This window comes from Mus caroli, chromosome 1, assembly GCF_900094665.2.
Source record: "Mus caroli chromosome 1, CAROLI_EIJ_v1.1, whole genome shotgun sequence".
NCBI classification, from domain to species: Eukaryota; Metazoa; Chordata; class Mammalia; order Rodentia; family Muridae; genus Mus; species Mus caroli.
Window position 1 is genome coordinate 123,884,208 of NC_034570.1, and position 15,075 is coordinate 123,899,282.

General features: G+C 51.1%; 1 protein-coding gene across 2 annotated transcripts; it reads left to right on the forward strand.

The window, feature by feature from the left end:
- Window positions 1-1,758: 1,758 nt before the first annotated feature.
- Klhdc8a (kelch domain containing 8A) lies at window positions 1,759-9,005 on the forward strand. 2 transcript variants are annotated; one of them, XM_021171208.2, is made up of 5 exons: window positions 1,759-2,803; window positions 5,908-6,072; window positions 6,334-6,549; window positions 7,134-7,235; window positions 8,024-9,005. In XM_021171208.2, the coding sequence occupies exons 1-5, from the start codon at window positions 2,428-2,430 to the stop codon at window positions 8,215-8,217; spliced, it is 1,053 nt and encodes a 350-aa protein (XP_021026867.1). In that variant the 5' UTR covers window positions 1,759-2,427; the 3' UTR covers window positions 8,218-9,005. The 2 variants fall into 2 exon arrangements, with proteins under 2 accessions (XP_021026867.1, XP_029332013.1); XM_029476153.1 differs by lacking the exon at window positions 7,134-7,235 and having other exon boundaries at window positions 8,024-9,001.
- Window positions 9,006-15,075: the final 6,070 nt, after the last annotated feature.

Here is a 15,075-nt window from a genome sequence, read left to right on the forward strand (position 1 = left end):
GGTCTGGGGCCTATTACAAGAACAGGAATGGTAGGTATTGTCTGTGAAACTTCATTAGTTTAGACTACACATTCTAAGAGAATGTGTGAGTTCTTATTGAACAGGGAGAAGAGAACACAGCCTTCTGTGGATGATCTAGGTGCTGATTTTGCAAATACAAGAATCTAAGCTTTAAAAATAAGGAGAATTGTTAGGTCAAGAGCTCAAGATATTAAGATCGGTCTGTTTTAAGCTAGGGCTTCTATTTCTCCCAGAATTCACAGTCTCCGTGTGAGTGTTGGGAAGACTGTCCCAGGCCCTGGTTCTGTGTTAGAAGGTAAGGTGATAAGCATCACACTTGATAAACAGTCCCTACATTACCTCACTCAACCTTCACAAACCTTACAAAGATACGGCCAAACCACGGAACACTACAAAGAAATAAAGGGAAAAAAATCTGATGAAGAGTCATACACTTTTAATCCCAGCGTTTAGGAGGCAAAGGCAGGTGGATTTCTGTGAAAGACCCTTTCTCAATAAATGGGAAGCTGGGGGGTGGGGGTGGGGAGGAGAATTGGAAGCTATAGCAGGGAGGTTGTGAGTTCCAGGCATACTGAGAAAAACAAAGAGGGGGTGAAGGAAGAGAGGAAGAGGGAGGGAGGGAGGGAGAGAGAGAGAGAGAGAACTATTGATTCTTTCAACAATGATACTCCAGGAGTGAGCTCCATTCCTAGCCCCTTGTACAACGCGGCTGAAATGACAAGGCTTCAGACATGGGCTGTCAGGGGCTGGGAAGGGAAGAGCAAGGAGGAATTATAGAGTCCTCCTACCAGATATCAAAAGGTGACGTGGGAGCCCTGTAATGAACATGTACTCTGTTTATGACATTGTACTATAGCTTGGTAGGATTTTAATACTGGGAGAAACCGGATAAAAAATACTCCTTTCTTACAACCACATGTGAATCTATAGTTTATCACAAATAAAAGTTTAGTGCCTAGCGTGTGCACATCTCTGAGATCCATCCCCAACAGTGAGAGGAAATACATACCAACATATAAGCACGTGCATGTGAGCACACGCACGAACACACACACACACACACACACACACACACACACACACTCACAGACTCAGAGTAGAAACTGAAGCTAAGTTTTCCAGAGCGAACATTTGAACAGCAGTCTGTCAGGTTCCCGAGCTTGAGCCTTTCTGAATGGAAGGAAGCCAGAGAGGAGGACCCCGTGGGCTTGGGGAGACACCACTAGGTGGTCCGGTATATCATGGGCACTTGAATTACTGGATACTACAGTTCTGAAGGGTCTGTTGCTGGGTGGTTTGAGAGACCATCCACCTAGTCCTGCAGTTGCTGCTAAGGGCCGGGATTTGTTAATCAGGTTTGCACACTATAGATGCACAAGGGTTTGGAAGGTGAGGTCCTCCCAGCTTGTCTATTGGTGTGTTCAGTTGTGGTTTCCCTGTCTATGACTTTATTTGAAGCTTTGTAGACGTCTCCACTTAGGAGGGAAAGAAGATTCTGTGTGAATTACATGCACACGAGTGAGAATTGTTAGATCGGCAGATCCCTGCCACATCTATGCCTCCTAACTGGCTTCTGAGGTTAGACCATGTGAGCATACCTCCCCCCCAAACAAAGCCAGCCTGTCACGAACTGGGTCTGTGTACTGTAGACAAACCGGGTAATTGGCCTCTCCGCCTCCTCACCCAAAACAAACACTCGCAAACGCCCGCCCCCACGCTGGCAGGATCTGCCTGTCATCTGGGCACCCGGCTCCTGCTCCGGCTGTCTCCGACCCTGTAGACACCGCAGGCCCTGCTCTCGCTCGCCCTGGGCGCCCGGGCTGACGCACAGGCCACAGCCTCCGCCTCGGGGCGCGTGGGCTCCTGCCCAGGTGTGGAAGCTGCAGGGAGGCGGTGCGGGGAGCCGGGGTCCTCCGGCCGGAGCTCGGCTTCTGGCGACCGCTCTCCTGCGCCGGTGACGGCGGCGTGCGGGCTGGGAAGGGCAGGGAGCGCTGTCCTCCGCTCCGCGGCTGCCAGGCGGACCGTGAAAGCCTCGCGCGGCTGTGGGCGCCGCCCGGGAGCTAGTGCTGGGCGAGCGCGGCGCCCACGCGCGTTGGGGTGGGCTCCGGGGGACCGGGCGGGGCGGGGCGCATCCTGCAAAGTTGACCCAGGGTGAGCTACCGCCGGCACCCTGCTGCCCTAGATTCGCCCGGTTCTTCCCGCGGAGCCAGGCGTGGACGTCGCTGCCCCGCTGACACCCAGGGGACCCGGAGAAGCCAGCGGGCGTCGGCGGGGAGCCCGTGCAGCGCGAGATGGAGGCTGAGAGAGGGGACGCGCCGGCCGGCACCGTGTAGCCCGCGGGCCCCGGGGCTGGACCTTGCCCGGACGCTGTGGGGGCGCGCGAGCAGGGCCCTCCCCCGGGCTGCCATGGAAGTGCCCAATGTCAAGGACTTTCAGTGGAAGCGCCTTGCTCCACTGCCTAGCCGCCGGGTCTATTGCTCACTGCTGGAGACTGGGGGGCAGGTCTATGCCATCGGGGGATGTGATGACAATGGCGTCCCTATGGACTGCTTCGAGGTCTACTCCCCCGAGGCCGACCAGTGGACCTCCCTGCCCTCCTTGCCCACAGCCCGGGCCGGGGTAGCGATCACTGCCCTAGGAAAGCGGATTATGGTGATCGGGGGTGTGGGCACCAATCAACTGCCTGTGAAGGTCGTGGAAATGTACAACATCGATGAGGGCAAGTGGAAGAAGAGAAGCGTCCTGCGCGAGGCTGCCATGGGCATTTCTGTCACAGCCAAAGGCAAGTGGGGCCAGGGTTGAGGGTGGGCATTAGGGAAGAAAGTAAAGGGTCTCGGGGGACACGGGTGTAAGGCAACATGATTTGGGTGGCCAATACACATTCCCCATAACATTCGAGCCTTACATTAAGAACTAAAACTAGAGACCCAGTGCCCTTACATTAAAGATTGGAAAGGGACACTGAGCAGGTGAAATGTCTAGGAATTCCATCTGATGCCAGGAGTCAGCTCCAGCAGGCTGGGCAGGCCACTGCAGAGGGAGAGCCAAGGTGTGAGCCACGGGGTTATCTGCAATGACTCTACAGACCCTGGCATTCAGCCGAATGACCACATTTGCCCTTGGCTGCCTGCCCCCTCCCCCAAACCTACCTATGTAGGTTCCTGAGGATGCTCACCCCATCCTTCTACCATTACCAGGCCCCCCAAGGAGGCTTTGAGACCCGATCCCAGGATCTTCCTTTACTTCTGACTTAAGTTTCAGACTTACTGAGTGGAGGTCAGAATGTTCCAAAAGGTTGTTTCATGTTGCATTATTATCCAGGTTCTCTTGCTTGCATGTGGTTTTAAAATTCTCGCTTTCTCACAGCCTTCATTTCGCTCTTCTTGGGCCTAATACAATCTGTGATGTCGAGGGGGTCCCATTGCAGTTTTGCTAAACACACAAAGTTTTCTGAGAATGGGAGTTAAGAGACCCCAAGTTCATATACAGTTGCCTCCACACCGTAGGCTTGGTGGGGTGAGCTTTCGCTTTCCCATCCGTCCCTGTCTCTCTTACTATTATACCGCTGCTGACTGGCTAACACACAGCCAGATCAGAAAACAGCTTTCCTTAAGCATCTGGTTTGCCCCTGGAACAGTCTTAGACCCTGGGGAGGAAGGAAAAGGGTAGAAAATTTGGGCTCTGAGCATGATTGTGGAGAAGCTGGGGCCCAGAACCCCCTCAGGCAGGGTAGACAGTAGGGTTTCCGTGACCGGCCTGTCAAGAGGGTGAAAAGCCAGGCCTGGTGCTGAAGGCTTGCAATCCTAACTACTCTGGAGGCCGAGGCAGAGAGGGGCAAATCCAAGACTTCCCTGGCAGTAGAGTTTAGTGGTGCATACCTTTCATTCCAGTACGTGGGAGGCAGAAGCAGGCGAATCTCAGAGGCTAGCCTGGACTACAAAGTTCTAGGATAGCCAAGACTACGCAGAGAAACTCTGCCTTGAAAAAAACAAAGCAAAACAAAAACAAAAACTTGCCTCTGCTAGAGCAGAAGGCGTATGAGATCAAGCTACATAGTAAGACCCAACATAGTGAGACCTTATTTATTTATTTATTTTTTAAGAAAAAAAAAAGTAAGGCCTAGACACCTCTGGGGACACTGAGAATAATGAGTATAGACCACACCCCATCTCTAGCTTCAATAAATGATGCTGTAAGTTAAGAATTAAGGCTTCCGGGGCTGGTAAGATGGCTCAGTGGGTAAGAGCACCCGACTGCTCTTCCGAAGGTCTGGAGTTCAAATCCCAGCAACCACATGGTGGCTCACAACCATCTGTAACGAGATCTGACTCCCTCTTCTGGAGTGTCTGAGGACAGCTACAGTGTACTTACATATAATAAATAAATAAATAAATAAATAAATAAATAAATAAATCCTTTAAAAAAAAAGAATTAAGGTTTCCCATTTGGTGCTTTATCCCTTTGGACGTTCAATATGTCCAATGAGACAAGTGCTGCTTCCATTCTTATTTTAGAAGCAGCAGCATGAAGCCCAGGAAGGTTAATTCTCTAAGGTTAAATAGATAGTCAGTAATGACCATGCCTGTGCTCCATAAAGCCAAATGGGATCAACGGTTAGGCTGGAAGATGTTTAATGCCGGCTGTTTGTGCTGGTTTCATAGATGAACAGATTCTCAATCTGCAGTGTATTGGGAGAAACAGATCAAGCTGGTATCAGTTACATGTGACTACAGAGCAATGGTGATACCATCATTTGGGAGGCACCCAGCCAAGTCCTCTGGGCCCTGCTTCGAAGCTCAGAGAACCCAGATGGAGGAGGATGGGTCCAAACTGAGCCCAGAGCTGAATGACTGTGGAGTGGTTAGAGTCTTTCCAGAAGGGGGTGTTTCCAGAAGAGAAGGTGGAATTGGTGCTAATCAGGTGCTTATCAAGTCCCGCCCCAGCCTTAGGCTGAGGGCTAGGATCCCCTCCCAGGATGTCTGGGGCTAGTGGGAAATAAGGCTCACTTCCTACAGTGGTAACCAGTCAGAGAGCCATTGTGAGGAAGGCCATGAGGAGGGCTGCTGGGAGCAAAAACTCCATGCAGGAACAGAAGATCCCTGAGAAAAGGACCCATTCAGACACAGTCTAGGGAAGCACAAATGTTTGCCCATGCACTTGGGTACAGTGTGCCGAATCCCCAGAAAGCTACCCACTGCCAAGAGCAGAAGAGAAAGGTGGAGACTCCCTGCTCTCAGGCCAAGGTTCCTGAAGGGTCAATTCCGTAAAGCTGCCACTGCCGCTGCCTCCTCCTCCTCTTTCAGATCTGGCCTCTTTCCATTCAGCACAGGCGCCTTCCATATCCTGCAGGCTTCTATACCTGTGAATGAAGATGCCATTTCCCCACCGGAGTAGCAGACAGAACCACTGAGAACCCAGTGTGTAGGCCAGTGAGTAGGGGCTAACTCTAGTTCTAACCGACTTCACCAGCTGGAGAATGATCTGAGAGTTGCTAGGAGTCAGTTCACTAGCGGAGGTCATTACAAAAGCCTTTTTCCTGGGCTTCCACTCTGGCTGCCTAGAAAGGAGGACAGTGGAGGGACAAACCCGCAAAGGATCATCTAGGGCTAGGCTTCACTGCCATCTGTCTCTGTGCAGAGGTTAGTACATCAGGCTTTGCCAAGGACTTGACATAAGCCGAGGCACATAGTCCATCCGAAGGTTCAGGAAGATTAGCCAGAATAGAGACTTTAAATGGTGCTCCCCACACTACCAAAGCAGCTGCAATTCACTAGCCGAGCAAAGGCTGGGAACTTGTCATGACCTATGAAAGATGGTGGATGCCGCCGGGCCTGTCTCTGAGTGCCGGGGGAACTGAACCATGTCTCTCTGTGATCTTTTTCTTAGATTATCGAGTGTATGCCGCAGGAGGGATGGGCCTGGACCTACGTCCACACAACTACTTGCAACACTATGACATGCTGAAGGACATGTGGGTGTCACTAGCTCCCATGCCCACCCCAAGATACGCTGCCACCTCCTTCCTCCGGGGCTCCAAGATCTATGTGCTGGGTAAGGACAAGCTACTTGTTCATCTCCTGTCCTTGTTCCCTTGGGTGAGTTCCCTGGAAAGGGATGCCTACAGTCTGAGCATTTCATGGCCATGGGGGATAATCACATTGCCCTAGCCCTTGAGGAGTCTTTCAAAGGACTGAATAACAGAAGAGCAAGCCCAGTCCTCTCTGTTCTCAGGAACTGCTTTTTTTTTTTTTCCTTTTTCTTCTTTTTAATTCACCCTCTACTCTCTACCCTGTCCCACTTCCCCACCTCCAGGGGGACGACAATCTAAGTATGCAGTCAATGCCTTCGAGGTCTTTGATATAGAGTCTCGGTCCTGGACCAAGTTCCCCAACATTCCCTGTAAACGGGCCTTCTCCAGCTTTGTGACCCTGGACAACCACTTATACAGCCTAGGAGGCCTGCGGCAGGGCCGTCTGTACCGGCAGCCCAAGTTCCTCCGGACAATGGATGTGTTCGACATGGAACAGGGTGAGCTGGGTCCCCATTCCCTTGGCTCCTTGGTCTCTTCTGACTGATTCCCACTTTCCCCATCAGGACAATCTCCCTGGGGCCGGCTGCTTACATATCCAGGCAGACCTTCTCTGGAGTTTGAGCATCCTTCCTAACTCACGGATATGCTTGGAGTCAGATTCTTTTCAGGGCTCCTTTGGCCTGCTTGTCTGTTTTCACTATGGCCTTTCCTCTCTCCATCCCCAGTATCTGTGCAGGACCAGCTTAGGGAGGGCCTCTTCCTTTGCTGATGGAGAATCAGGAATCTTGATTATGCCTCTCATTGTCTTTAATCAGATTCCTGTGGGAAATCTAAATAGAACAGGGGGCTCACGGGAAGTCTGTACTTTAGACTGGGACAAGCACCCAAGAAGACCCAAGTGGTAGAGGGTATCATTTCAATCAACAGGGCATGCTCTCTGCACCCTGGATGCCAGGGTGAATGAAAGGGGCGCGGCCACCAGGGTGAGAGCCACATGGGATTCATTTGTATTTGTTAGAGAACTTCAGCGCCTAATCCCCTAATCCGTTTTCTCTGTCCTGTCATTATGCGCGGCTTGCAGGGGGATGGCTGAAGATGGAACGCTCATTCTTCCTCAAGAAACGCCGGGCAGACTTTGTGGCTGGTGGTCTGAGTGGAAGGGTCATAGTGGCTGGGGGCCTTGGTAAGGATAGAGCATCTCCACTGTGCTGTGTTGTGACCCTGGAGCTTGGGAGGTCCTTGACACTGCACTGGAGCCACGGATGGTACTGACTCCATGCGTACCTCCCACTGAGTTACTCCAAAGAATTCAGTGTGGTCTGGACTTGACCTTTCCATGGGCCTTTCCACATATGTTCTTTCCATTTGGAAATAGGAAGATGGAGATCTATAAATCATAAAGGACACATGAGCTCCTGGGCTGCACCCAGGTCCCCGAGTCCCTTTCTGGGGATAGCTGGAGACAAAGGGAAAGTCTTCATCTTTCCTTGACCTAACGCCATTGTGGATATCCGGCTCTCTTAGGATAGCAAAGCATGTGATCAAACAAGTGCTTCTAATTCTGGGTTTGAGCCCAAGACTACTGCTATTTTGAAGGAAAGTCTGGGACTTAGAGGCACACTGAAGTCTTTAGGACACAGTGATAAAGGCAGTGTGTGTGTGTGTGTGTGTGTGTGTGTGAACAGCCAGAGTTTACTCAGTGTAGACATACTCATTCATGAACAACTATATGGGCTAGATTATGAGGGAAGCTGTGTGTGTGTGTGTCTGTGTGTGTATAAAATCAGGAGTGAGGCAGTGGTATTCTAAAAGCCTCTGATATCTAAGACAGGAAAAAACAATTCTATTTTTAAGATGAAAAGGAAAAGAAGGGACAAAGTTTTTGCTTCTGGGTTGGGAGATGGTCACTGTGGGACATGGCTTGGTGGCTGGGCTCCTTGGTCTAAGGTCTGATTCCCCTGTTACTTTCAGGAAACCAGCCCACTGTCCTGGAGACAGCAGAAGCATTCCACCCTGAGAAGAACAAGTGGGAGGCACTCCCCCCCATGCCCACGCCCCGCTGTGCCTGCTCCAGCATTGTCTTCAAGAACTGCCTCCTGGCTGTGGGGGGTGTCAGCCAGGGACTGAGCGATGCGGTAGAGGCACTGTTTGTCTCTGACTCCTAGCTGGCCCGAGCAGCGCCTTTGCCTGGACAGCATCACTCCAGTCCTGACATGAGGAATGGTCTCATCAAAGCAGTTTGGACTACTTCCTCAGGCTCCTACTCCTGTGAAGAGACAGAGAGGTCAAGCCCTGGGGCTCTCAGTGACCTCTCTCTAACCCTGCACTCTCAGAAAGCAGAGCTGACTCCCGCCAGTCAGTCAGTGCTGGGCTGTGGACTGGGGAGAAGCCTCACTCAGTGCTCAGACACAGCAGGGCAAAGTTCCTTCCTCTCGCCTACCTCCTGAGGTGGAGGGCAGTTGCCACCCAAAGGGAGATCCTTGTTGTCCTTCCCCATCTCTGAGGTAGTTTGAGTATCATGAGAGATAAACTAATGAAGAACAGGGCACCCCCAACCCCTTGTTTCTCTTTGGTTGACATCCATTCCCCATATAGAAGTCAACTGTAGACCTGCCCCAGATCTCACCTACCTATCAGGAATTGCACTTGAAGCTAGGGCAGTTGTGTAGGAAGGAAGCTGGGGGCTCACACACCAGGCCAACAGCTTTGGCAGAAGAGACTCTTTCTCTCAGGTCCCTGTTGGGCATGTGATGATGGAGTGTTAATATCTTCTGTATTCTGCCTTCTGCCACCTTCTCCTGACCTGAGGCCTGGCCACTCTGTGTCCGAACAGCAGCTCTCAGAGTGTTTCTGCCTGAAACCATCTCATTTACATACACTGTGGCTTCCAAATCCACAAAGGGTGGATTAATTGCACTCTGGTTAATAACAGCAGCACAACAATTGGCATCTTTATCCCTGTCTTCTTTGGACCCTGGAGACAAGGCAGGAGGGTCCTGGTTTGTAGATAGGAAACCCCATGAGATCATCTCCCACTGTGTTCTCCCGAGAACGAGGGACCCATTGGCCACCTGCTCTTGATGGTTCCCCTTGAAGAGTGCTACCTTCCCTAGGCCACAGCTGTCCCATTCTCAAAGAGCTCAAAGAGAAAACCAACCAGTTTTTCCTTCTCTTGGTACACACACACAGACACACACACACACAGACACACACACACACACACAGACACACACACACAGACACACACACACACACACACACACACACACGTATGTTTGGCCAAGGTTGTGACCATTCAATCTTTTCTAGGTTATACCCATGTCTAACCTTGATCAATTCAGCTGAAGCTCATTTTAGGCAAAAGATGAAAGACCTGTTCATTGACTTAAAAGCAATTGGGCAGCCATATGGGGGTCAGAAGGATGGATGGATGTGCCTTCCCTTTGGCCTACACAGCAGCCCTTTGTGCTACTTCCCAGTCATTCATATTGGATTAGAACCTAGCTTGGGGAAGAGCACTTACCCAGCATGCTCAGGGACCTGAGTCCCATCCTCAGCACAGAAAGCAAACTGAACTAGCTCTGAGTTGGCCCGGAGGACACCAAGAATAATGACCCCCCCCTCAGCCCCCCCCTTCCCCCCAGGCTGTGGACGAGGCAGGGCTCAGGTGATTAATTACCTCCCAAGGAGCCAGAGCTGGAGGATAGCCTATCAGGGCTTCAGGGGTCAGAGGCCCTTCTTTCTGGTGTGGTGGTAGGGGTCATAGTCCCCGCTGGATCTTCAAGGACCTAGTGAAACCTGGATCTTGAAGGGAGGTGGATTGTTGGCTTTACCTTTGGGTGCCAGGAGGACACTGCCACCTGCTGGCCTAGCAGTTTTTTCCTCACTGAGGTGAAGTGGAAGATTGTGGCCTCTAATGAACAGACCACAAAGAAACCTCCATTGCTTATGGATCCAAATACCCCTGAACTAACCATTAGAAAAAAAAAGTCGGGGAGCTACAGAGGACAGGTGGCTTCTCAGAGCAAGCTGCTTTACATGTGACTCCCTCTCCCTTTCCAACCTCTACTTCTGTCCTGCCCATATCACTCCCAACCCAAGAGGAGCCAAGCCATACAGTTATAATGGCCCCACATCTGAGGATAGAATTGGATCCTTTTAAGATAGTTGGAACCTTAGAGGCCCAGCAGGTTCTATGAGGTTGAATTAGATATTGACCTTATCAGAGCAATTTAGAGCTGGAGCTGGTATCTGTTAGGGTCACTCCCGCCCAAGGTCCATTGTGGTAAGACTAGGGATACCTCAGTGAGGGGTGAGGGAAGCCCTTGATGTCTGTGTTAAAACGTGTGGTTCTATATGCCTCACATCTCAGAGGGAGCACAGCCAACGGCCTGCCTCAGGCCTCACACATCCAGTTGCCACAGGCCTCCCCACACCACACCCTTCAGAAGGTCCCATACCCTTCTGAATTCCCCAGTCTGTCTCACAAGGTGGTACAGTACCTGCTTCAGTTCCCTGGTCAGCTCTGAGGCAAGTCTCTTGAGCATAGAAGGGGGTTGATGCCCAGCTGGGCAACATAATGAGACTCAGACTTTCAGAGTCAGAAACTGGACACGATGCTTACTTTTAGTTCCAACACTCAGAGGCAGGGGGATCTCTGTAAGTTTGAGGCCAGCCTACATAGTAAGTTCCAGGACAGTCAGAGCTACATGGAGAGACCCCGTCTCACCCCATCCCCTGAAAATCAGGACTACTGAAAGGATTTAGATATTGGGGAGAGCATGTGGAAGAATGCAGAGGCATTTCTGGGGACATGAGACTGTAATGCAGGCCAGCAGATCCACAACAAAACCTCTACATGCCTTGTGGAAGAGTCTAGACTTCATGCATGCAGGAAATTAAGAGCAAATGAAGGTCACCATCACACCAAGTTCAACGAGCAGGGCAGGGAAAACAAGAATTCCCTGACTCCTGAACTCCTGCATCAAGCCCACGGTTAGAGCCGGGCCTCCCAAGAAGAGCGCAAGAGCACACATTTCCTGCACTGACTGGAAGAGGCCAAGGCAAGGCAAGGCAAGATCTGAGCTGACCCTGAGGGGAGCTGAGGCTTAGAGTGGAAAGCTTGGAACATGTTCTGGTGGTGGGTCTCCAGCCTTGTTCCTTCCCCATCACAGTGCCAGTGGATGGAGGCACGGTCCCCAGGGAAGGGGGGAGAGCCAGCCGGTGGCCAGAGCCAGATTCCCTGAGTGCCCTACACTGATGCCGAGAAAAGTTGTGCTCTCCTTGTCCTATGATCCTCTTTGTTTCAATGACTTGTTTCTCAAACGCTAAAGCTACTTGGGCTGCATGGGCAGCTGTGTACCTGCCTTTCAGAAGCCCCAGGGCCCTCGTGTGCTCTATGGAACAAAATGCTTATAGTCCAGCTCTCACAGACTCTTGAGGGTGAACACTGCAGACAGGCAGTCTGTGTGCCTTGACTGCCTTAAGCCAGCTCCTGGCATTGCCTCCAGAACCCCCCCGCCCCACATCTACACTGCCTGTACCCTACTCTCCTTTCTCGCTAACACTTGCACCCCGCTCCCCTTACACACGTACTCACCATCCACCCTCTCATTCAGACATGCCTCCCTGTGCACACTCTTCATGCAAATGGCTACCCACACTCATGCACATCTTTACAAACACATCATACACGCCCCCTTATGGACATCTGTCATGCCCATAGCTTTGATTTCACACTCATGTAACTCATGTATACTTGGTCTCAATTGTCCGCTGTGGCCAGACTTAGAATTACCTCCCATCCCCACCCCATCCCCCCGGTTTTTTGTTTGTTTGTTTGTTTGTTTTTGTTTGAGACATGGTCTTACTGTGTAGCCCCCACTCCCACTAGCCTGGAACTTGCTATGTAGACCAGGCTAGCTTTGAACCCATAACTTGCTTCTGCTTTCTAAGCATTGGGATTAAAGGCATAGGCCAGCCACCACACCTAGCTCAGAATCCTTTCAATTCAACCATTTGGCCATGTCTCTATGCCCAGAATCTTTATCATTTGAAGGATGGACAGCTACAGCGTTCTGTGCTTCTTGCCAAGTCAGGGTCATCTGTTGCCCTGCCCTGCCCCCTCTGTATCATCACCTCTCTCCCTAACGATTCCATACCACAGTTTGCCACTGGGACTAGAGGAACTTTTAGAACCACACTTGGGCTGAGATCCTTCTGTGTTACCAGTGAGAAGTCAGGCCTAAAGGTATTCTGTACTCTGACTCCTGAGAAAGCTGCAGAACTCCACCACGGAGGGACTACCCGACCTTCCTCATTTGCCCTCTCTGCCTAGTACCTGGCTGATGCCCAGCACAGTGCCAGCACAGGCTGCAGCAGAGTACTGATAAGTGAACAACAGATTGTCCTTTCAGATGGCTTTCCCTGGGGAGGATCCAAGAAGGACTCAGTGCCTAAGCCCCATCCTAACTCCAATTTGACAAGACCTCTTCTCTTGCATAGACAGCTTGTGTGTGTGTGTGTGTGTGTGTGTGTGTGTGTGTATGCGTGTGTGCGTGCACTACCTCCATCCTTCCAAGAGGAAATAACTCACAGATGACTCAGAGGGTCTTCGGGAGGATGGATAGAGACAGAGAAATGTCTGGACATTTGGTGCATGCAGGGTCTGAAGGCTTTGGGGAGTTAAAATTTGCCTTCTTGTTTGCCTGTGCCATAAGGAACAGCCAGGTTGGACTCTAGGCTGGCCGCCAGTGGCCTTAGAGTTTGTGGGGGCTCCCTGGGCTCGTGAAGCTTTTCTTCTGGTTAGCCTTGGAATAGGTGGCCACCATTTTGGGGTGGTCCACCCTGCTCGCTCACCTGGACAAGATAAAGACTTGGAATCATTGTGCCTACCGTTCAACAGGAAATAAGCATTTGGTCCTTTTCTCTGTCTCAAAAGCAAACATACGTAAGAAAACAATGGCATATAACTCTCGTTCCCAGAATCCCCTGCTCCACACCCCCGACTTGAAGAAGAGGGATGACTGGGGCCTTCCTTTCTACGTTGTTCCTGTTGGACCTGGGACAGGAGCTTCTAGAGCCTTAGTGAAGCAGGCTCCACTCTAGGCAGCCCCTCTCCCTCACACAGTGACTGGCTTCCTTTGCACCCCCATCACCACACGAAATATTTAGTACCCTCTCTGCCCAGGCTTTTGCTGCATTCCCCCCACCCTTCTGGAGATCTTGGCTATAAATCTGACTGAAGGCTCAGGAACTCAACCTTCCCTTCAGCCTCCCAGCCCTCATAAAAGCCCCAGCCTCAGCTCCCCATAAAGGCTATCCTTCCAGCCTGCCCCTTCCTACTCAGTACTCCAGACTCCCTCTCTCCTCAGCCCCTCCCCATCTGCCTGTCCCATCCACCCTGAACACCCCTCTGTGCATGACAAATGTAAGCCACTCCTTTTCTAGTCCTCTAGCCACAGTTTTCTGAGGTCTCTTCAGGTTGTGATGGTGTCACTAACCCATGTGACTCAGGACATCCAAGAGAGCCTGTCAGGTGGGAACTATAGGTAGCACAGTGCAATTAAAGTCAGAAATTCAGAAACCCAGAGACAGCACTGACTGTGAGAGGAAGCCGTACCCTGCCTGCTCTTTCTTCCTTCCTTCCTTCCTTTCTTTCTTTCTTTCTTTCTTTCTTTCTTTCTTTCTTTCTTTCTTTCTTTCTTTCTTTCTTTCTTTCTTTCTTTCTTTCTTAAAAAGATTTATTTATTTATTATATGTAAGTACACTGCAGCTGTCTTCAGACACCAGAAGAGGGCATCAGATCCTACTACAGATGGTTGTGAGCCACTATGTGGTTGCATGGGACTTGAACTCAGGACCTTTAGAAGAGCAGTCGGGTGCTCTTACCCGCTGAGCCATCTCACCAGTCCCCCTGCCTGCTTTCTTGCTTCAGTTCTTCCCTACAGAAGACAGACACAGAACCAGGTCAGAAACTAAGCAGAACTTCAAATCCCCTTGCTTATAGACATGCTCCCACAGCGTAGGCTCTTGAAGGACTTCTAGGTCAGCAGTTTATGATCTCTGGTGATGGTGGCTCCTTAATCCAGCTTGCAATAGCCACCCCCGAATACCAGACTGTACCGGTGTTATTCAGGGCCACGACGGAGGAATGCTGGCTCCCACCTTCCTTTACCCAGGGCCAGGAGCTGCTGACCCGGCTAAAGAATGTGCTTTGTTGGCGTTAACATTCCAGGATCAGCTTGGAAGCCCAAGGACTTGTGTTGGCAGCAGGAGCCAACTGGGCACAAGGCAGAGAGTGGGGGCTAGACATCACCCCTCAAATCCGGGCACATATCCCTTCTATGTATTTCCTAGTCACTCCTGGGTCTCCCCAGGAGTGAATGGAGGCAGAACTGACAGAAGAACATATTCTCTCATTTATATGAAGTGAAGCTACCGGGCCCTGAGCCACAGTGTCCCTTGCGATAAGCCCCACCTTCTGGGGAGCCTAGAACTCTTTATAAAGCCACTTCCAAGTTCAGGGTTTCACTAGGGCAATTAGGCTTAAGGAGGCTCAGTCACATCACCCAACCCTGTCTCTGACTCCCACTCAGCCTGTTGTGCTTCCTGCCTCATTTGCATCAACTACCCATGCACCCAACACCTAACCCAAGGCTCAGTGACGAGGCATTAAGGTTCTGTGCACTGGAGTGTTGACAGCTAGAGAGACAGGAGTTATTTTTACTGACACAGTCTCAGGCGTCAACAGTCCCGGGTGACTTGCTGCAGTGGAACCACACAGGGAGCCCATGGAAAGCACTCGGAATCTGGGGGGCCCACGAGAGAAATCCTGTAATGTTTAACACCTGCCTAAAGCGCAGACACCCTGGTTTTGTAATACCACAGAAGGAGAGTTACAGAACCTCAGAGGTCAGAAAGAGGATGTAGGTCAAAGGGCAGGAAAGGAGGAAGATCTCTGTGTTCTACCACTAACAGGAAGGTGAGGAGCCCTTTGCAAAGCACTGACTGGAACCACTAGA

What these genes read in the sequence shown, in the direction of transcription:
- Klhdc8a (XM_021171208.2), top strand. Translation starts at nt 2,428, where the DNA reads ATGGAAGTGCCCAATGTCAAGGACTTTCAGTGGAAGCGCCTTGCTCCA. An exon ending in CATTTCTGTCACAGCCAAAG is followed by an intron (nt 2,804 to 5,907) that starts GCAAGTGGGGCC and finishes TCTTTTTCTTAG; the next exon opens with ATTATCGAGTGTATGCCGCA. An exon ending in CTCCAAGATCTATGTGCTGG is followed by an intron (nt 6,073 to 6,333) that starts GTAAGGACAAGC and finishes CCCCACCTCCAG; the next exon opens with GGGGACGACAATCTAAGTAT.